Consider the following 24,569-nt stretch of genomic DNA (forward strand, 5'->3'; position numbering starts at 1 on the left):
TCAGAGCCCAAGCCCCACCCCTACACCCCATCAAGGGCCCTACCTCTATAATTGGAGACCCCCTCTGAGACCCACTCTAACCACGCTGGGCCTAAATCCCACCCACACACCCTCAACCAGGGCCTTACCTCCAAACTCTGGAACTCCACACTCCATAGGCAGTCCTTTAGACTTGCTGTCTCTCTGCTTCCACTTGAATGATGCCCCACCTAGACCCCACCCCCAAGGCCTTTTCTGGCTGCGTGGGTCCTGGGCCTAGGCTCTGCCTCATGCTCAAACGTCAGCCTCCCTGCCTAGGTCCCACTCCACCTTAAACTCCGCCTCTGCCTAAGTTCCATCTCTGCCTAAACACCTACTCCCCATAGCCAAGGTTTTTTCTTTTTTTCTTCCTTTCTTTTTTTATCTTTTTTTCTTTTTTCTTCTTTTAGATTGGGGTTCTGTTTTACCTTGTTGTTGATCCATTTATATTTTTATTTTTTCTAATAAATCTTTTACTTTTCTAATTTTATTTTATTCCTTATACTTTGTCATTGTTCTGCTCCTTCTGGCTTGTTCCCCCACCCCCTTTTTTTCTGTTGTGGTTTTGTTCTACTTTATTGCAGTTGTTTCAATTATATTTTTATTTTTCCTAATATAGTTTTTATCTTTCTAATTTTATTTTGTCTTTTAGTCTTTGTTATTGTACAGCTCCTTTCTTTTATCTTTTATTTTTTTTATTTTTTTTGCCTTACCATGTGGCTTGCAGGATCTTGGTTCCCAGGCCAGAGATCGGGCCCAAGCTCCTGTGGTGGGAGCTCCAAGTCCAAAACTCTGGATAACAGAGAACCTCAGACCCCAGGGAATATTAATAGGAATGAAGCCTCCCAGAGGTCCTCATCTTGGCACCAAGACCTGGCTCTATCCAACTACCTGCAAACTCCAGTGCTGGATGTCTCAGGTCAAATAGCCAGTTAGACAGGAATACAGCCCCACCCATCAAAAAAAAAAAAAAGAAACGACAAAAAGTTATGTTACAGATGAAGGAGAAGGTAAAAACCTACAAGACCAAATAAATGAAGACGAAAGAGGCAACCTACCTGAAAAAGAGTTCAGAGTAATGATAGTAAAGATGATCCAAAATCTCGGACACAGAATGGAGAAAATATAAGAAACATTTAACAAGGATCTAGAGGAACTAAAGAGCAAACAAACAATGATGAACAACACAATAACTGAAATTAAAAATATTCTAGAAGGAAGCAATAGCAGAACAACTGAAGCAGAAGAACAGATAAGGGACCTGGAAAGATAAAATGGTGGAAATAACTACAGCAGAGCAGAATAAAGACAAAAGAATGAAAAGAATTGTGGATAGTCTCAGAGATCTCTGGGGCAGCATTAAACACACCAATATTTGAATTATAGGGATCCCAGAAGAAGAAGAGAAAAAGAAAGGGTCCGAGAAAATATTTGAAGAGACTATAGTCAAAAAACTCCCTAACATGGAAAAGGGAATAGTCAATCAAGTCCAGGAAGCACAGAGAATCCCATACAGTATAAACCCAAAGAGAAACACACTGAGACACATATTAATCAAACTGTCAAAAATTAAATACAAAGAAAAAAACATTAAAAGCAGCAAGGGAAAAACAACAAATAACGTACAAGGGAATCCCCATAAGGTTAACAGCTGATCTTTCAGCAGAAACTCTTCAAGCCAGAAGGGAGTGGCAGGACATATTTAAAATGATGAAAGGGAAAAACCTACAACCAAGATTACCTGTCAGGGATCTCATTCAGATTCAATGGAGAAATAAAAAGCTTTACAGACAAGCAAACGCTAAGAGAATTCAGCACCACCAGCTTTACAACCAGCTTTACAACAAATGCTAAAGGAACTTCTTTAAGCAGGAAACACAAGAGAAGAAAAAGACCCACAGAAACAAACCCAAATCAATTAAGAAAATGGTAATAGGAACATATATATCAATAGTCATCTTGAATATAAATGGATTAAATGCTCCAACCAAAAAACACAGAATGGATACAAAAACAAGACCTGCATATATGCTGTCCACAAGAAACCCACTTCAGACCAAAAGACACATACAGAGTGAAAGTGAGGGGATGGAAAAAGATATTCCATGCAAATAGAAATCAAAAGAAAGCTGGAGTAGCAATATTCATAACAGATAAAATAGACTTTAAAATAAAGACTGTTGCAAGAGACATTAAAGGACACTGCCTAATGATCAAGGGATCAATCCAAGAAGAAAACATAACAATTATAAATATTTATGCACCCAACATAGGAGCACCTCAATACATAAGGCAAACACTAACAGCCATAAAAGGAGAAATTGACAGTAACACAATAATAGTGGGGGACTTAACACCCCACTTACACCAATGGACAGATCATCCAGACAGAAAATAAATAAGGAAACACAAGCTTTAAATGACACAATAGATCAGGCAGAATTAATACTTTTAGTACATTCCACCTGAAAGCAGAAGAATACACTTTCTTCTCAAGTGCATATGGAACATTCTCCAGAATAGTTCACATCTTGGGTCACAAATCAAGCCTTGGAAAATTTAAGAAAATTGAAATTATATCAAGCATCTTTTACGACCACAATGCCATGAGATTAGAAATCAATTACAGGAAAAAAAAACAGTAAAAAACACAAATACATGGAGGCTAAACAATGCACTGCTAAATAATCAAAAGATCACTGAAGAAATCAAAGAGGAAATCAAAAATTACCTAGAAACAAATGACAATGAAAACACGAGGATCCAAAACCTATGGGACTCAGCAAAAGCAGTTTTAAGAGGGAAGATCATAACAATTCAAGCTCACCTCAAGAAACAAGAAAAATCTCAAATGAAAAATCTAACCTTACACCTAAAGCAACTAGAAAAAGAACAAAGAAAACCCAAAGATAGTAGAAGGAAAGAAATCATAAAGATCAGAGCAGAAATAAATGAAATAGAAACAAAGAAAATAATGGCAAAGATGAATAAAACTAAAAGCTGGTTCTTTGAGAAGATAAACAAAATTGATAAACCGTTAGCCAGACTTATCACGAAAAAAAGGGAGAGGACTCAAATCAATAAAATTAGAAATGAAAAAGGGGAAGTTACAACAGACACTGCAGAAATACAAAGTATCCTAAGAGACTACTACAAGCAACACTATGCCAATAAAATGGACAACCTGGAAGAAGTGGACAAATTTCTTGGAAAAGTAAAACCCTCCAAGACTGAACCAGAAAGAATTAGAAAATATAAACACACCAATCACAGGTAATGAAATTGAAACTGACACTGATAATTTCCAACAAACAAAAGCCCAGGACCAGATGGTTTCACAGGCAAATTCCATCAAACATTTGGAGAAGAGTTAACACCTATCCTTCTCAAACTCTTCCAAAAAATTGTAGAGGGAGGAACAATCCCAAACTCGTTCTACAAGGCCAGCAGCACCCTGATACCAAAACCAGACAAAGATATCACACACACAAAAATTATAGACCAATATCACTGATGAACATGGATGCAAAAATCCTCAACAAAATACTAGCAAACAGAATCCAACAACACATTAAAAGGATCATACACCATGATCAACTGGGATTTATCCCAGGGATGCAAAGATTCTTCAATATATGCAAAACAATCAATGTGATACACCATATTAACAAGCTAAAGAATAAAAACCATATGATCATCTCAATAGATGCAGACAGAGTTTTGACAAAATACAACACCAATTTATGATAAAAACTGTACAGAGAGTGGACATAGAGGGAACCTACCTCAACATAGTGAAGGCCATGTAAGAAAACCTATAGCAAACATCACTCTCAACGGTGAAAAAATGAAAGCATTTCCTCTAAGATCAGGAACAAGACAAGGATGTCCACTCTTGCCACTATTATTCAACATAGTATTGGAAGTCCTAGCCACAGCAATCAGAGAAGAAAAAGAAATAAAAGGAATACAAATTGGAAAAGAAGAACTAAAACTGTCACTGTTTGCAGATGACAGGATACTGTACATAGAAAATACTAAAGATGCCACCAGAAAACAACTAGAACTAATCAATGAATTTGGTAAGGTTTCAGGATATGAAATTAATGCACAGAAATCTCTGACCTTCCTATACGCTATCAACGAAAGATCAGAAAGTGAAATTAAGGAAACAATCCTATTTACCATTGCAACAAAAAGAATAATATATCTAGGAATAAACCTACCTAAGGAGTCAAAAGACCTGTACTCAGAAAACTATAAAACACTGATGAAATAAATCAAAGATAACATAAACAGATGGAGAGATATACCATGCTCCTGGATTGGAAGAATCAATATTGTGAAAACGACTATATTACTCAAAGCAATCTGCAGGTTCAGTGCAATCCCTATCAAATTACCAATGGCATTTTTCACAGAACTAAAGAAAGAAATTTTACAATTTGTACAGAAACACAAAAGACCCTGAGTGGCCAAAGCAGTCTTAGGAAAGAGAAACGGAGCTGGAGGAATCAGGCTCCCTGACTTCAGACTATACTACAAAGCTACAGTAATCAAGATGGTATGGTAGTGGCACAAAAACATAAATATAGATCAATGGAACAGGAGAGAAAGTCCAGAGATAAACCCACGCACATATGGTCACCTTATCTTTGACAAAGGAGACAAGAATAAACAATGGAGAAAAGATGGCCTCTTCAATAAGTGGTGCTGGGGAAAATGGACAGCTGCATGTAAAATAATTAAATTAGAACACATCCTAACACCATACACAAAAATAAACTCAAAATGTTTTAAGGACCTAAATGTAAAGCCAGACACTATAAAACTCTTAGAGGAAGACATAGGCAGAGCACCCTATGACATAAATCACAGCAAGGTCCTTTTTGAGCCACCTCCTAGAGTAAGGGAAATAAAAGCAAAAATAAACAAATGGGACCTAATGAAACTTAGAAACTTTTGCATGGCAAAGGAAACCATAAACAAGACAAGAAGACAATCCTCAGAATGGGAGAAGATATTTGCAAGTGAAGCAACTGACAAGGGATTGATCTCCAAAATATACAAGCAGCTCATGCAGCTCAGTATCACAAAAACAAACCACCCAGTCCAAAAATGGGCAGAAGACCTAAATAGACATTTCTCTATAGAAGACATGCAGATGGCCAACAAATACATGAAAAGATACTCAATATTACTAATTGTTGGAGAGATGCAAATCAAAACCATGGTGAGGTGTCACCTCACACCAGTCAGAATGACCATCATCAAAAACTCTAGAAACATAAGGGGCTTCCCTGGTGGCACAGTGGCTAGGAATCTGCCTGCCAATGCAGGGGACACAGGTTCAATCTCTGGTCCCGGAGGATCCCACATGCCGTGGAGCAACTAAGTCTGTGTGCCATAACTACTGAGCCTGTGCTCTAGAGCCCATGAGCCACACTACTGAAGTCCGCATGCCTAGAGCCCATGTTCCACAACAAGAGAAGCCACTGCAATGAGAAGCCTGCACACTGCAATGAAGAGTAGCCCCCACTCGCCGCAACTAGTGAAAGCCTGCACACAGCAACGAAGACCCAATGCAGCCAAAAATAAATAAATAAATTTAAAACAAAACAAAAAAACAATAAATGCTGGAGAGTGTGTGGAGAAAAGGGAACACTTCTGCACTGTTGGTGGGAATGTAAATTGATACAGCCACTATGGAAAAGAGTATGGAGGTTCCTTAGAAAACTAAAAATAGAACTACCATATGACCCACTACTGGGCACATATCCCGAGAAAACCATAATTCAAAGAGATACGTTTACCACAATGTTCACTGCAGCACTATTTACAAAAGCCAGGACACGGAACCAACCTAAATATCCATCAACAGATGAATGGAGAAAGATGTGACACAAATTGAGTTATTTGTAGTGAGGTGGATGGCCCTAGAATCTGTCATACAGAGTGAAGTAAGTCAGAAAGAGAAAAACAAATACCGTATGTTAATGTATATATATGGAATTTAAAGAAGCGGTACTGATGAACCTAGTGGCAGGGCAGGAACAAGGATGCACAAGTAGAGAATGGACTTGAGAGCATGGGGGTGGGGGGAGGTTGAGATGAAGTGAGAGAGTGGCATGGACATATATACACTACCAAATGTAAAATAGATTGCTAGTGGGAAGCAGCTGCATAGCACAGGGAGATCAGCTTGGTGTTTTGTGACAACCTAGAGGGGTGGGATAGGGAAGATGGGAGGAAGGCTTGGGAGGTAGGGGATATGGGGATGCGTGTATACATGTGGCTGGTTCACTTTGTTGTATGGCAGAAACTAGCACAACATTGTAAAGCATTTATACTCCAATAAAGGTGTGAAAAAAATAAATAAAAAAAATATTGTGTTAGTTTCAGGTCTACTACATAATGATTCGACTTTTACATATATTATGAAATGACCAGCAGGATGTCTAATAGCAATCTGTCCCTATACAAAGTTATTATAATATCATTGACCATATTCCTTATGCTGAATACACATCCCCCTGGCTTCTTTAGAGTCTACGTATATGTGAGATCATGTGGCATTTGTCTTTTTCTATCTAACTTATTTTACTTAACCATAATACACCCTAGATCCATCCATGTTTTTGCAAATGGAAATGTGTAATTTTTATGGCTCAGTAATAGTTCATTTTGTGTGTATATATAAAACATCTTCTTAATCCACTCCTCTATCAATGGACACTTAGGTTGATTCCAAACCTTGGCTATTGTAAGTGATGCTGCAATGAACATTGGAGTGCATATATCTTTTCAAATGTTTCTGGTTCCTTTGAATAAATACCCAGCAGTGGAATTGCCAGATCATATGGCAGTTCTATTTTTAGTTTTTAAGGAAACTCCATACTCTTTTCCATAGTGGCTGCACCAATCTACAGTTGCACCAACAGTGCACAAAGATTTCCTTTTCTCCACATCCTCGCCAACACTGGATGTTGTCTTTTTGATGACAGCCATTAAGACAGGTGTGAAGGGACATTTCACTGTGGTTGTGACATGCATTTGCCTGCCTTTTAATGATGTTGAGCTTCTCTTCGTGTGTCTTTTGGCCATCTGTATGTCTTCTTTGGAAAAAATGTCTATTCAGGTCCTCTGCCTATTTTCTAGTTATTTGTTTTTCTGATGTTGGTTGCATTAATTCTTTGTATAGTTTGAATATTAACCCCTTAATAGATATATCCTTTGCAAATATCTTCCCACATTCAGTAGGCTACCTTTTTCATTTTATTGATCGTTTTCTTTGCTGTGGAAAAGCTTTCTCATTTTTGAGTCCCATTTGCTTATTTTTGCTTTTGTTTCCCTTGCCTGAGGAGACATATCCAAAAAACGCCCAAAAACCCAAAATACTGCTAAAACTGATGTCAAAGAGCATACTGCCTTTGTTTTCTTCTAGAAGTTTTATGGATTCAAGAGTTACAATTAAGTCTTTAATTCATTTTCATTTTATTTTTGTATATTGTGTGAGAAAGTAGTCCAGCTTGCTTCTTTTGCATGTAACTTTCCTGTTTCCCCAACACCATTTACAGAGGCAATCATTTCCCCATGATGTTCTTGCCTCCTTTGTCATAGATTAATTGACCACATAAATGTGGGTATACTACTGGGCTCTCTAATCTGTTCCCTAGATCTATGTGTATGTTTTTGTGCCAGTGCCATTCTATTTTGATTACTCTAACTTTGTAGTATAGTCTGAAGTCAGGGAGCCTGATTCCTCCAGCTCCACTTTTCTTTCTCAAGATTGCTTTGGCTATTTGTGGTCTTTTGTGTTTCCTTACAAATAAAAAAAAAATTGTTCTAATTCTGTGAAAAATGCCATTGGTAATTTAATAAGGATTGCATTGAATCTGTAGATTGCTTTCAGTAGCATGGTCATTTTAACAATATAAATTCTTCCAATTTGTGAACATGATATCTTTCCATTTGTTTTGTCATCTTCAATTTATTTCATCAATTTCTTATAGTTTTCAGAGTACAAGTCTTTTACCTCCTTGGTTAGATTTATTCCTAGCTATTTTATTCTTTTTGATGCAATTGTAAATGGGATTGCTTTCTTGATTTCTCCCTCTAAAACTTTGTTGTTCAGGCACAGAAATGCAACATATTTCTATATATTAATTTTATATCCTGCAACTTTAATGAATTCATTTATTAGTTCTAATAGTTTTTGGTGGTGTTTTTCTATGTATAGTATCATGTTATCTACAGATAGTGATAGCTTTACTTCTTCCTTTCCAATTTGAATTTCTTTTATTTCTTTTCTTGTTTGATTGCTGTGTCTAGGACTTCCAATACTATGTTGAGTAAAAGTGGAGAGAGTGGGCATCCTTGTCTTGTTCCTGGTTCAGAGGAAATGATTTCAGCTTTTCACCGTTGAGTATGACATTGGCTGGACGTTTGTCATATATGGCCTTTATTATGTTTAGGTATGTTTCCCCTCTACCCACTTCACTGAGAGATTTAACATAAATAGATATTGTTTTGTCAAGAGCTTTTTCTGCATCTATTGAGATAATCATATCATTTTTATTCTTCAATTTGTGGATGTATATCACATTGATTTGCAGATATTGAAACATACTTGAATCCCTCTGAAAAGTCCCACTTGATCATGATGCATGATCCTTTTAACGTATTGTTGAATTTGGTTTGCTAATATTTGATTGAAGATTTTTACACCTACGTTCATCAATGATATTGGCCTGTAATTTTCTTTTTTTGCACCCTCTTTGTTTTTGGCCTCAGGGTGATGCTGAACTTGCAGAATAAGTTCAGAAGTGTTCTTCCTCTTCAATTTTTTGGGAATATTTTGAGAAGAATAGGTGTTAACTCTTTTGTAAATGGTAGAATTCACCTGTGAATCTGTCTGGTCCTGGATTTTTGTTTCTTGGGTTTTAAAATTACCGATTCAATTTTAATATTGGTAATCAGTCTGTTCATATTTTCTATATTTCTCCTGATTTATATTTGAGAAATTGTGCATTACATGGAATTTATCAATTTCTTCTTGGTTGTGCATTTTATTGGTGTGTAATTTTTCATAGTAATCTCTTATGGTTCTTTATATTTCTGTGGTATCAGTTGTAGCTTCTCCTCTTTCATTCCTGATTTTATTGAGTCAGACCCTCATCTCTTTTTCTTGATGAGTCTTTCTAAAGGTTTATCAATTGTGCTTATCTTTTCAAATGACTAGCTCTTAGTCTCATTGATATTTTCTATTGTTTTTTTTTAAGTCTCTATTCCATTCATTTCTCCTCTGTATTTATTATTTCTTTCCTTCTACTAACTTTGGGTTCTGTTTACTCTTCGTTTTCTAGTTTCTTTAGGTCTAAGGTTAGACTATTTACTTGGGATTTTTCTTCTTTCCTGAGGTAGGCCTGTATCACTATAAACTTCCCTCTTAGAATTGCTTTTGCTGAGTCCCATAGATGTTGGACCATTGTTTTTCCATTTTCATTTGTCTTCAAGTATTTTTCTTAATATCCTCTTTGATTTCTTCAGTGACCCCTTGGTTGTTTTGTAGCATATTGTTTAACCTCTAACTGTTTGCACTTTTGGCAGTTTTGGGTTTTTTTTTTTCCTGTAGTTGAAGTCTAGTCTCATACATTTGTGGTCAGAAAAGATGCTGGCTATGATTTCAATGTTCTCAACTTTCTTTTGTGGCCAAGACATAATCTATCCTGGAGAATGTTCTATGTGCACTTGAAAAGAATGTGTATCTGATGATTTTGGATGGAATGTTCTATATATGTTTAGTAAGTCCATCTGACTTATAGTTTAAGTCCAATGTTCTTCACTGGATTTAAACTTGATTTTCTGTGTGGATGACCTGTCCTTTAATGTAAGTGGGAAGTTAAAGTCCTCTACTATTGTTTTGTTACTGTCTATTTCTCTGTATGTGTTTGTTAGTATTTTCTTTATGTACTTAGGTGCTTCTAGTTTGGGTGCATATATATTTTAAATTGTTGCATAATCTTGTTGGATTGGTCCCTTTCTCACTATATAATGTCTTCTTTGTCTCTTGTTTCAGTCTCTGTTTTAAAGTCTATTTTGTCTGATATAAATTTTGCTACCTCAGATTTGTGTTTATTTCTATTTTCATGAAATGCTTTTTTCCATTCCCTCACTTTCAGTCTGAGTGTTTCTTTAGATCTGAAGTGAGTGATTATAGGCAGCATATATATGCATCTTTTTGGTTTTTTTAAATCAATTCAGCCACTCTATGTCTTTTGATTGGAGCATTTTGGTTCATTTATATTTAAAGTAATTATAGATAGGTAAGTACCTTTTGCCATTTCGTTAATTGTTTTTTGGTTGTGTTTGTAATTCATTTTTGTTCCTTTTGTTCTCTCTTCCTTTGTGATTTACTGACTATATTTAGTGTTATGTTTGGATTACTTTCTTTTGTGTGTGTGGATCTATTATAGATTTTTTGTTTTGTTGTTACTATTAAATTCATATATAACAACATATATTCATATGGGTTATAAGTTGATAGTCTCTTAAGTTCAAACACATTCTAACAACTCTGCATTTCTATTCCCCACCTCATATTTTACATCCTTTTGTTTTGTGTTTCTATATTAACTACTTATTGTGTATACAGAGGATTTTACTATTTTTGTCTTTTAACCTTCCTACTAGCACCTACTACCTTTACTGTATGTTTGCTTTTACCATTAAGATTTTTTTCTTTTGTAATTTTCTTATTTCTAGTTGTGGTCTTTACTTTTCCTCTTAAAGTCCCTTTAGCATTTCTTGTAAAGTCATTTTATTGCTGCTGAACTCTTTTATCATCTGCTTATCTGTAAAGCTGTTGATCCATCCTTTGATAGCCTTGCTGGATACAGTCATCTTGGTTGTAAGTTTTTTCCTTTCATCACGTTGTATATGTTGTGCCACTCCCTTGTGGCACGCAAAGTTTCTGCAGAAAAATATGCTAATAGTCTTAGAGGAGTCCTCTTGTATGTACCTAATGGCTTTTTCCTACTACTTTTAAGATTCTCTCTTTATTTTTAATTTTTGCCATTTAAATGATAATGTGTCTTGGTGTGGCCCTCTTTGGGTAAATGTTTGGGACTTTCTGATTTCCAGACCTGGAAATCTGTATATTTCTTGTTAGAATGTTTCAGCTATTATTTCTTCAAATACGTTCTCTGTTTCTCTCTGTCTCTCTTTATTTGGGATCCCTATAATGAGAATGTTACTATAGTTGATGTTGTTGCAGATGTCCCTTAGGCTATCCTCATGTTTTTTTAATTTTTTTTTTCTCTTTCCTGTGCTATTGGGTGGTTTCCACTACCCTGTCTTGCAGATCACTGATCCATTCTTCTAAATCCTCTAATCTGCTGTTGACTTCCTCTGGTGTAATTTTTCATTTCAGCTGCTGTATTCTTCAGTTCTGTTTAGTTCTTCCTTATATTTTCTACCTTTTTCTTAAAATTCTCACTGTTTTCATACATTCTTCTCCAGAGTTCACTGAGCATTGTTATGGTCATTACCTTGAACTCTATTGGGCATACTGCTTATCTTCACTTTGTTTAGAGTTTTTTCTGAGATTTTGTCTTGCTCCTTCATTTGGAATGTATTTCTCTGTCTCCTCATTTTGCCTAATTCTCTGTGTTTATTAATATGTGTGAGGCATGTTCCTGATCTTGGAGGAGTGACCTTATGTAGGAAAAGTCTATGGGACCCAGCAGCATGCTCCCCTCTGTAGGATTTATACACCAGATCTTTATGCTATAAGGGTGCCCATCTGTTGTAGCAAGGCCAATTACTGTGGGTGCACTGGTAGGTGGGGCTGGCCCCCCACCTGGTTGGCTACCAGACTCTGCCTCATGCAGAGGCTGTCAGCCACTGGTGGGCAGGACCAAGTCCTGGGGCAGCTGGCTGCAGGGCTCAAGGGTACCTGCGCTGGTGCTGTCCCACCCAGGAACAGGGCCAGGTCCCATTGTAGGAGCTGTGGGGCCTGGTGGGGCCTGGGGTTGGTGCTGTCGTGGGTTGGTAAGCTTCTGGTGCTAATAAGCTATAGGGAGAACTCCAAAGTGGCACTTGTCTCTTATAATGGCTGGCACCAGTATCCATGTCCCCAGTTGCCTCCTGCCTCTCTGAGAGGTTCACAAAGATCAGCAAGTCAGTCTAACCCAGACTTCTTTCTAATTGCTGCCTCTGCACTGGGACATGGAGCAAGTGAGAATTTTTGTGTGCCTTTTAAGAACAGAATCTCTGTTTCCTACAGCCCTCTGGCTTTCCTGTACACAAGCTACACTGGACTTCTAAGTCAGACATGCTGGGGGAATTATCTTCCAAGTCTGTGACTCCCAGGCTGGGCAGCCCAACTGCCCCTTCATTCTTGTCCTTTTGATCATTAGAAATAAAATATGCATAAACATAAATTTTATCTTGTATTTACATAGTAGGCCAAAAATTTTGTCTGTATTTACTTCTCACTTGAAGTGAAAGAATGTTCATTAATTTATATTCTTAATTGTGATTTACCGTTTCAAGATAAAGTGGAATAGAGAGATCTTGACCTTGCTGATCCATACAAAGCTTAGAGGAGTATTATTCTTATTTAAAAGAATCTTATAAAGCACGTTATGCACTACTGACCAATACAGCGTGGGATTGACTGCCATCTCCCATCCTTGCACACAAGTTCTTCTTCATCTTCAATTAGATAATTTTCTTGACAGAGAATAGATATTTTTTCTCCATCCTGATATGTCACTGTAGTTGTCATATTTCGAGAATTGGGAATCTGAGGTGGGGGTGGGCATGATTGTATTTGTGCTTCTGAAAATATTAAAATTAGATTTCTTGATTAAAAACCATAAGTTAAAAATATTAAAGAAATAATTTTCAATAAATAGAAAGCTCTAATAATATATCATAACTGATTAAACAATATTAGAGTCAATTATACTCTTAAGCTTGTTAAGCACTTTAATATATCACACTTGGTTTACAGTGTCATGGTCTTCCTTGCAGGTTCTTCCTTCTGTTATTTCTGTGGTCAATCTTGCATAATTTACAAAAAATCGATTTTAATTACTTCTAACCTTTAGAATGTTCTAAGTGAATTGCTCACTCAATTACAGGCACTAAGTAAAAACTGACATCAGGGTATTTTTTTTTTTACACATATTGGTGATCAGATGTATTGGAATCAGCTTAAAATCCCCACAAGATTTTCTCCCAGTGGAAGCAGATTAGCCAGAGGAAAAATTACACTTAGTTAATGATCGATTAATTTGTTGCAGAGTCTTGGCCAAGGTAAGAATTAGATATGTTCACTGGGATTTATAGTATACTGTTTACAGTTCAGAACTCTTCTGGAGGTACAATTTACTAGCTTTCCTGTGCTGTTAAGAGATATACAGATTGATGAAATACACCTGGTTTAACGGATTAGACAACCTGGCTTTAGTTACGTGACCAGCAGGGTATAAAAGACCCCTCTGTAAACTGTGTCTGAGTCCCATAAAATTGAGATACCTCAGATATATATTGGCAGTTCATAATTTGAAGACAAAGCCTGTCCTGCTTAACTGAGGGAAGACTCTGCATGACTATACCTGGAAGATTTTGGACCTCTCTGTGACTTCTTGATTTTGTTTTCTCCTGCCATACTGCATTTTTATTTCATTAGAAGCCATATGCAAGTATATACTGGAAAGTCTTGTAAATCTTTTCAATCGTTCAATATTTTGTATTAAATTCAGGGAAATATTTGACTGAATACACTTCATTCATGCTAACTAATATCATCAGATTTTCTATTTTGCTCTACATCAACAGAAGTATTTTATATTTCATCCAAAATATTTTTCTTATTTCTGTTTTAACTATCTTGACATTTTTTTCAATGTATTTTCAAGAATTTATTTTCTTTTGTGTCTGATGTTTAACCACTTTTGTCCTAATAATATTAATCTGTACTTCTTAATAAGTCTTGCAGAAGTTGGTCTATCCACTACATTTCCCTATAAACTGAATTAATATTCTGTAAATCAGCAATTTATGATTTTTTAGCTTATTATAATAATTGGTATTTTAATTTTAATTATTCTTTCCTTCTATGTTCTTTGGGTGTATGTTCTTTTCTAGATTCTAGATTGTACTTCCTATTACTTTAAGTTTGTTCCTTGTTTTGTAATGCATGCTTTAAACTACAAATATCTTTGTTTTTGCTGTATCCCATAGATTTCAAAGTATACTGTTTTCCTTTTCATTTTACTTAATTTAACGTATTTTCTGTTAGTAAACCACCGAAAATGGGGTTTTTTAGTTTAGGGATTTTTGACATGTGTGAATAAGATGTGTAGCTAGCTCTCTTTTAATTTTATATTTGCTTTTACTTTAGAGAGAATAACTTGAGGACATTGATTACTTGAAATTTGTTGGGAATTCCTTTATTGTATGAAAGTAATATATTGTTTTAAATTAATTAACTATATTTAAATAAGCTAATATAGATTTCCAGGCAAGGTGTATTCAAGAGCTATAAAGAAACAGTTTATAATTATAAAAAAGTTAATTCACAAGGACTAAGCAATCATAAATGTATAATGTATCTGAAAATATATCAAATAAATGAAGCAAAGATGGACAGAGCTAAAAGAAGAAATAGACAAATCCATAATCCTAGTTAACAATACTGATAGCCTTCTTACTCTGACTGATAGAACAACTAGAAAAAAAACATTTTAAGACATAGATAAAGTTTTAGAACACTAGGAACCACTTTAACCTGATCTAGCAACTAGATTATACATATGCTTTATATGAAAAAGGAAATACCACAATGATAGGCAATATGCTGTGCAATAAAGAAACAACAAATTTCAAAATACTGAAAAATTACACAGTGTGTTCTGTGACAATTGAATTAGATTAGAAATCAATAAGAATAAATTTTCTATGCAAACACCCATGATACTCATCAAACTGTATACATTAAATATATTCAGCTCTCTATATAAAAATTATACCACAATAAAGCTCTTAAATGGAGAATAAATTATTTAGAAAAACATAAATATTTGGGAATTAAACAACAAACTTCTAAACAATTGCCATGTCAAAGAAGAAGTCATTAGGAATATTAGAAAATATTCCACATAGAACTAAATGAAAGTAAATTGGATGTATTTATAATTTTTGAGACACAGCTAAAGCAGCACTTAGAAGGGAAAAAGGTAGTTTTACAGGTTTACATTTAGAAAGTAGGATGGCTTAAATCAATGTTTTAATTTTCTATCTTAAGAAATGAGAGAGTAAAATTAAAATCAAGAAAGTATAAGGAAGGAGAATTAAGTCCACAAAAGAGAGAAAATTGAGAAAGATGAATAGAAAAGAGAAAACACAGAAAATTAACAGAGCTAAAAATTAGAGAAGAGAGGAAATGGAGAAAATTAAGAGTGTTAAAATTGGTTATTTGAAAATAATAATATTGAAAAACAAAACTCTTGGGAGAAGATCAAAATAAAGGAGAGAAACAACTATCAATACCAAGAACGAAAGAAGTGATATCACCAAATATACTGTAGAGTTAAAAGAAAAATAGAATGTTAAGTGACTATTAGAAAGAATTTTACATCAATCAATTTCATAAATTGGGTAAAATGGAGACATTTCTTGAAAAATACAACTTTCACACCTTGACAAAAGACAATATCGAAAATGTGAATAGCACACTTCCTATTGAAATTGAATTCTTCATCAAGGGAAACTTCCAAAAAAGAAAACTACATATCAGATGACTTCACATGTAAATTCAAAATTTTTTAGAACTATAAGTGTTTTACACTTAAGACATTACTGGAAAAATAGAAGCATAAATACCATGTTTATGATGTGAATATTCAATATGGTAAAGACGTCAATTCTCCCTAATTTATTTCTCATTATAAAGCCATCCCTTTCCATATACAAAAAAATATTTTATAACAATTAATAAGCTTTCCCTGAAATTTCTATGTTAATGTAAAGACCAGAATAACTAAAACAATTTTGAGTAGGAGGAACATACTTGGAGACTACATATCAGACTTCACAGACTTCAAGTCTACTAAAAAGCTAGTTACAAAGGCAATTTGGCAGGAATAAAGACAGACAAATAGATAAATGTACTGAATAGCAAGTCCAGAAATAAATCAACACTTCCATAGTCAATTGATTTTCATTTCAAAGTCTTTTCCACACATATTGCTAAAACAATTGGCTATCCATATATAAAAAAATCAACTCCTATTTTATGCAATACTTAAATGTTAATATAAGATGGATAATATACTTAAATATACATACTAAAACTATAAAGCTTCTAGAAGAAAATGTAGAAGAACACATGTACTTCACTGCCTCTAAATATTATTTGTTTCCTTAAAGATGCAGTTGTGTAGCAAGTTCTCTTTTAATTTTATATTTGCTTTGAGGACATTGATTACTTGAAATTTGTTGGGCATTCCTTTATCATATAAAGTAATAAATTGTTTTAAATAAGTTAACTATATTTAAATAAGCTAATATAGACTTGCAGACAAAGTGTGTTACAAAAACTATAAATAAATATTTTATAATTATAAAAGAGTTAATTCACAAGGACTAAGCAATCATAAATGTATCATGTATAATATACAGTACACATTGTATATTGCCATGGCAGTTGTTTAGAAGTTTGTTGTTTAATTCCCAATATTTATGTTTTTCTAAATAATTTATTCTCCTTTAACAGCTTTAGTGTGGTATGATTTTTACATAGAGAACTTCATATAAGAAAGAACTATAAGATGTTGAACACTAGATAGTAGATTTGTTTTTATATTGGTTTGAACCTACTTTCTGTATATTATAGGCTTGTAGAAATTGGTAAAAATATTGAGGATAGTGAGTCAAGGTGTCCTACAGTTAGAGAAGAGAGATAACAGATGTGAAAGTAAAAAACTGAAATGAGCCTATTCAATTGGAATTGGTGGTGTCAATATGATTCAAGACTTTTTAAGATAGCTATAGATACACAAACAGATAAATAGATGACTTGATAGATACATAAATATATATAAATAGATAGATACATAGATTGATACATAAATAGATACATGAATAAATATATAATAGTTCAGCATAGACATAAACACATTTATGTGTAATGTAAGAAATCAAAAGCAATGGTTTTCCCATGCTAATGAGCACACCTACTGCCCAGATGTTAATTTAAAGCCACCAAGGCTCTGGGTGTTGTGTCATATAGCTGACTAATGCACACGATACAATTAATATTTAGAAACAGTGTTTTGGTTTGTTTCTAAATTACCTTTCAGATTGAAAATTATTTGTAATGATAAATAACTAAATTTCCTTGAAAGACACAAAGATACTACTTTTACAAGTTAGAAAGAAATAGAATACATTTTTGAAAACATTATAAAGAAGAGTTTACCTTCTTTGCAGGTTGCTTCAGGATCCCATCTTCCATTTATACAGATTGAGTGTTTGTATTCTGATTTTCCTCGACATCTGTAACTTATGTTGGTGTTATGGTCAAATTCAATCTTATTCGATGGATTTCCCTCAGATGCAAATACTTTTGACCATTTACACTTCTTAAGTTCCTCTGTTGCTATAAAATGAAAATATTCCCTTGAAAAAACTAATTCTAAGAACCAAATAACAAATACAATAAATAGCTATGAAGTCAGTAATATAATGAACTTACAATTTATGCCTACAGGTTCCACCAACAAAGTTATTACTGATCAAATTGCATGAAATGGACTATTATATATGAACCTGAGTCCTGCATCCAGTTTTTGAAATTTCAGAGAAAATATCCATCCTAAAGACATTCTGCATTTTGGATTGGAACATTTTTGCATGATCTACATAGTGAATAGTCATTGCATGAATAATCTGGTCCCAAACTTGAAACATGTGCAAATGTTCATATTCATTTGTTTTTAGATCTCAAGCATCTCTGCATTGCTTTTAATTCACAATCTTAAAACATTAAAATAAAAACAATTATGTGTGGATATAGAATATCAAGTTGCTAGTTTATATATATTTTTTCAAGAAAAGTAATGAAACATAATAAGAAAAGTACATTTAAGGGTTTTTTAATAGAATCTTAATTTTTAAGATCTTTTGAATGATCACCAAAAAATAACAAATACTTGGAATAAGAAAGTGGGTACTTAAAGTTAAAACTTGTTTTCTGTATATACACGTAGAGTCTTTGAGAAGCTATATTATACACCAGATCATTCTATGATCCAATATAATGCCATAATAACAATTTTTTTTCTGGCTCCAGAAAAAAAGTTAAATATGGACTAAAAAAGCTTTTTATATAGCTACCTATTTCAAAAAATCAATGCATGTGGAAGTCCTTTTTGAATATGACAAAATATCAGTATAGGTCTTTGGTAGTATTTGTTATGATTTGTTAGTGATAAGAGTCAAGTGAGGATAACAGAATAAATAAAAGTCAAGTAGTTGGCTATCGAAAAGTAGTGATTTGAAAATGCAACCCTGAAAAAATAACATGAAATAAGGAGATGAATTCAAAACACACGAGAGGCTTGAGAATCAGCCCTATTTTTAGGATTTGTTCAGAGTGTTGAGGGAGACAAAGCCGATAGTATTCTTCAGGGAATGGTAACCGAAGGAAGATGTATACTCAAAAGGAGCAGTGGTGGCTGCTGTCATCATCCTATGATTGACTGGTTTCTGAAAGGAAAGCAAACTTATTTATTAGGAGAAAATAAATATAGTAAGAAGAGTGAAAAGCTAGACTAGACAGAGTTACAAAATAAACACTGAGAGGAGAAAATTGGAATAAGGTCTATTATAGCTGAGAGGGATTATGTTAAACTGAATACAGGTAGAGGATTAACCTTTGCAAGGAAAGCTCTGAGATCAGGGGAGTAATAATTGAAGCACATGTTTTGGTGTAAGGTAGAATGAAAAGTTAATGAGGCGAGGTCATTTGTGGAGATGGAAGAGGATAAAGATGAGGTTTGGTGAAGAACTGGCAATACCTTGGACCGGACTGTGTTTAGTAAAAATGTAGGGAGTAATAAACAATGAAATTTACTGATTAACTTAATAAGCTCCTATTGAATATCTCCCATCTGTCAGCCAGTCTTTTGGTATTGGCAATATATCAGTGAACAAAACAGGTATGAATCCCTGCTCTCATGGAGCCTGAGCCTAAGCTCTACCTTCTTCTTGGAATAATTAATGACTAGAAATCTGATGAATAAATAAGACCGGGCATCCAGGGCTCTCTTTGAATGCAGGACCCAGGAAAACTCCAGGGAAGAAGTCATCTAAGGGAAAAGTGAAGGAAGATAGCTAAGATTCTCCTGGTCAGTCATCAAAGACTTGGTCATCCAAAGGTCAGGATGATTCACTTACAGTGAAATGCATCAGTCAGGGCAGGTTCCTGGCCCCAGCCCAAGGGCCTCCTGTGACTGAGTTACCTACTGACTGGGAGGGCCTGAGCCCACCTTCCCTCCAGCACATTAACTTCTTTTTGCTGCATTTGAAACTGACTGAGAAATCATCATTGTTAGAAGTTTTGAGAGAGGCAAGATTCCTAAAGGAATGCATGAAATGGGTATTTTCTTAGCTATATTTCCTTGTTTTAAAGGTCCTAAAAGAAAGAGTATCATATAAAAACAAAACTGGTATTTCTGCAGAGATAGTTGTATTTTCCTGGTAACTAGTACTCATATTTTAATCATGTGAATGTCAGTAAGATTTAGCTTCACACTTGTAAAGATAAACAATGTTAATATCAGGACAGAAAGATTCATAAAATTCTCTTCTAGTTTATACTTTTCCTCTTCAGACATATATTGAATTATAAACAACAAATGTTGGGAATCATTATAATTTAAGCTGACATTTTCAAGGATAACTCTAAATTTCAACAATACGGCTGCAAATGTTAAATGTCAATTTGAGAAGTGCATTCTCACCAATGCACTGAGGAGGTTGGGTCCACTTTCCACTAATACATGTGACTGATCTGGGTCCAATCATTGTAAATGCTTCTCTACAACTGAACTCTACCAAGTCTCCATGGTGATAGAGAGGGGCAGAATGGTTGACATAGCCGTGATCAAGTTCCGGTATATCTCCACAGGTACTCTTCTCCTCTGGAAAATTTCACAAAAATATGTTCGTCTTTATCATTTAAGTTTGTATAAGAATACAAATAAAAGTGTTGACTTACCTTTAAATATTACTATTTTTAATACTTTACCAATACACATGGGCAAAGCTGTCCATTGTCCATCAACACACTGAATTTTATGAGAGCCCTTCATCAGAAATCCAGGATTGCAGACATATTCCACCACCTCACTGTGTCTATATTCTTCTCTCTGTGTGTCTTTAACTTTCCCACTGGGCAGTTGAGGAGGTGGAGCACACGATTTTACTTGCCCTACAGTAGACATGCTGTGTAAATAATGGTCACGTGGTCTATTTTACAGCTTAAAAATCCAGCTAATGCAGAGATTTTTTTGTTAGTTTATTATTTATTACATAATTTATTTTAGCACTCTTAAACAATGAAAAAACAATGGTGTTTACACCAGACTCTGTTTCCTAGTTCTATTACTCATCCTGAGCTAACATACTGGAAGTCTATGTAAGCCCAGAAAACATGTTCAATAATCCAGATACCCTAAATAGGTATGCAAACCAATTAATAAATATGGGTGTGTAAATTATAACAATATTCTTATTCCATGGAAACATTGTATCAAAACTTTTGGAAAAAATATTATCCTTTGAAACAAGCATTTGATCAACTTTTTTTTTTTTTTTTTTTTTTTCGGTACGCTGGCCTCTCACGGTCGCGGCCTCTCCCGTTGCGGAGCACAGACTCCGGACGCGCAGGCTCAGCGGCCATGGCTCACGGGCCCAGCTGCTCCGCGGCATGCGGGATCTTCCCGGACTGGGGCACGAACCCGCGTCCCCTGCATCGGCAGGCGGACCCTCAACCACTGCGCCACCAGGGAAGCCCCTTGATCAAGTTTTAAGTTTTATTCCAGCCATACATATGATTGAATTGACTATAAGCTACTTGAACATTGTTTAGACACACTTGATGACACTTAAGGTAAGTCCCACATTATATAAAATGTCCAATATTAATGGTGGAATTGTAGGCAAAAGGAAACCTAACAAGAAATCCTGCCAGTGTCAGGTTCCTTATACATATCTGTGGATACTTCCACCACACACTTCAAGAAGCAACTGGAGATTAATTTCTTAAATAAGGAAAACTGTTTTATCTACAACCCAACACTCGTCCATGGTGGGTACACCTCTGGCTTAATGCATTAGATTATAGATGCACTGGAAGCAGACAGAAAATTAAGAGAGGAAAGAAATGGTTGATGTCTAAGGTTTTAACTCTTGTTCAGCAGCTGTAAGATAAATATTTACCTTTACATGTTGGAAGATTAGGGGACCATCCAAAGTGGTAGCACTGAATTGAAACTGCTCCAACCATAATAAGTCCTTGTATGCAGGAGAATTTCAACACATCTCCACATCTATATCTGTCTTTCTTGGGATTAGCATCTAAATTGTTTTCCATTTGTGGAATACTGCATTCTCTTTCTATAGAAAGAGACAAATAATTTAGTGAGAATATACAACTAATCATTGCCAAATAAATATTATATGTGTCATGTAAAAATGAGGTGCTGGGTACTGCATGCATATACAGAGGGGCAGCACATAAATGCTCTTCCTTGAAAAACATTACATATTAGGTTTTATACACCCTCTCCATTCATATGGGGCTCTTTGAGAAATATTAAGGTATTGAACAGCAACGTATGTGTCCTAATAATTTATTTGTTAAGTCAGCTTGTTTGAACTGGATATGATTTTATCACTGACATTTATAAAATTTAATGTTACTTTTTCTGTCTCAAAACGTAAAATGATTCTCTCATGTTAAAGAAAACGAATGCTACAATTTTTAAATTGCACACAAATGAAAAATGGTATTTTTAAAAATATAATTGGGAAACCAGAACACACAAGGGAGACATTTCTCATGTATCTGAGTTACAGGAACATTAAAAATCCCTTAATTTTACAAGTGTGGAAATCAAACTGAAACATGATCAAATTGAAACATGAAACAAAATGAGGAACATGTTCAAGGCCATAGAGATAGGCATATTCTAGGTGTCACGATTATGTATAGGATATACAAGTATCTATTCTTGTTGTACCTGTAAATGATCTTACTATTAATATATTTATAATTATTCTGACTCAATTTAGAAATGTGTAAAATTATACCCCAAAATTTATAAAATGTATGAAATTTGTGACATTGCTACAAATTATGAAAAATTGCATTTTTCTTATTTGGAGTCTTCCTATCTTGTTAATTAATTTATAAAATTCAAAACTGGAATTTGAAAATTAGAATTTCACCAAAATGAAAATTCAAACCATCTGAAAGTCAAGTCTTAACACACAGTCATAAAGTTAGATGTAAATTAACTATTTTTAAAAGTAATGTCACAAAAAATAACTCAAAAAATAGTTTTCGTTTTGTGTTAATATTGAGTTTTGTAGCTTAGTTGAGAAGGTCATGCTTGATGAGAACAACTGAGATTCCTTTCCGAAAATTCTACTCCAAATTTCCACATAGCAATACTTTTATTGGTATGTGTCTGTTTATATATGTTGTGCGTATATACAATTCCTATTTTATCATATTGTGAAAAATGCTGCATTAACAATAACATCGGTTGTAGGCTATTTTCCAACTGCTGTCTTCACATAAAGACAGTGACTTTAAGAATGCCATGATCGTGTTAAGAGCCTCCCCTTTTACTTAGAGTAAGCTCCAAACACTTTACAATCCATTCCTTGCCTACACTTCCAATGTCATCTATCTGCCCCTGGAGTTGGAGTCAATACAGAATTTTTAAAATAGGTCAATTTCTTTGCTGCCTCGGCTGTTGCACAGACCCTTATCTCTATGCTGAATGAATGGTTTCCAACTTTTCTTTGCATAGATGTCTTCCTGTAGGAACTAGAGCCTTCAGTCCCCTCCTATTTTCTAAGCGCTTGGATTCTTTTGTTCTTCGAATACAATTACTTGGAAAATATACTAGAAATATTTTACCTTTTGGTTCATTATTTACCTTAATCATTTGTTGTTTTTTCATAGTGGAATGAAAGCTCTTGAAAGGCAGGTCCCCTGTTTGTATCTTTCACCATTTTTCTCTTAGCCTACTTCTAGGACATATTAGGTGTTTGTTGACAGCCTGAAAAGTGAAAATTTGTGCCCAGAACACTGTTGAACAAGCCTGTCTCTTTTCCGTTATAAATTCACTCTGTGTGTCTGTCTGAAATCTCTATTTTTAATCTTTTCTACTCTGCCTAGTGTTCTTTCTCCTCCTTCCCCTGTGCACCACTTAATCTCACATGACTCTGTCTCCTACCTCAAAGGAAAATAGAAACCATCAGCGACTGCTTCTTTTCAGCATTAGATTTACACATCCATTTTCCTTCCTTCCTCCTGATAGGAAGTTGGAAGTAGAGCTGTTGCCACCAAAGCCCAGGATTTTCTCAGCAGCGCGGGCTCCTTTCCCTTCTCCTTCACAGGGAACTTCCTGTGTTCAGTCTCTGCCTGCTCCCCTCTCTAGCATATCCTCTTCAGCGTTCAACACACTCTCATCTTTCCCATGAAAACAATTCTTTATTCAGTGCGTAATTTCCCTAGCAATATATCCTGAACCTCCTCTTCTCTGCCACAAGCAAATCTTTTGAAAGAATTATGTCCACATGCTGTGATAAGTTTCTTATTAATCATTTTTTCAGCAGGTTCTATGTAGGTTTTTCCCTGTCTACTCCATCCAAAACCATCTCTGTTGCAGTTTTTGTTGCCCTCTATGTAGCCAAATCCACCACATTTTTACAGTCTTCTAACGGGACATATCTACTGAATTAGAAATATTCACCACTCTAACAATCATAATAATGTAATTAGATGACAATTTCCTTGATTTTATTGTATGGCAAGCATTATGGCAAGAACTTTATATGAATAATTTAGTCCAAAATCCTTTGAAATATTAGAACATTTGTAATTACTAATCCATTTTCCAGATTAGGAAGTGTGAACAAAGCTTCAAATAGGCTTGGTTGTTGCCCTAAGATACATGCCTAGCAAACTGTAGAACTGGAGTTAGAACCCATCCAGGCTGACTCCACAGGATTCACCATTAGTTGATCTATTATACTTGCTTTACCTTTACACATTTTCTTCTCTCCACATCTATGAAACATTCATTTCTAAGTTTTTCCCCTAAATTCTCTGGGTTCTCCTTTTTCCTATCTACTTTGCCATCTATTCCTCTTTGTCTGACACCTAAATGCTGGAATGCTTCAGGGCTCAGTCTTGATCTCTCTTCTGTTTTCATTCTACATTCTTTCCCAATGTGATA

General features: G+C 34.8%; 1 protein-coding gene across 6 annotated transcripts in view; it reads right to left on the reverse strand.

Moving 5' to 3' along the window:
- The window catches only part of LOC101329460 (complement factor H), a 125,345-nt gene that overhangs the window by 8,485 nt on the left and 92,291 nt on the right, over positions 1 to 24,569 (reverse strand). For 5 of the 6 annotated variants that reach the window (XM_033850539.2, XM_073800172.1, XM_073800175.1 and 2 more), the window contains 5 exons: positions 21,535 to 21,711; positions 20,342 to 20,524; positions 20,055 to 20,234; positions 17,510 to 17,689; positions 12,679 to 12,861 (listed from right to left, as the gene is read on the reverse strand). In XM_033850539.2, the coding sequence (XP_033706430.1) occupies positions 12,679 to 12,861; positions 17,510 to 17,689; positions 20,055 to 20,234; positions 20,342 to 20,524; positions 21,535 to 21,711 (903 nt within the window). The other variant, XM_073800191.1, reaches the window with a different exon arrangement.

Source organism: Tursiops truncatus, chromosome 1 (assembly GCF_011762595.2).
Source record: "Tursiops truncatus isolate mTurTru1 chromosome 1, mTurTru1.mat.Y, whole genome shotgun sequence".
NCBI classification, from domain to species: domain Eukaryota; kingdom Metazoa; phylum Chordata; class Mammalia; order Artiodactyla; family Delphinidae; genus Tursiops; species Tursiops truncatus.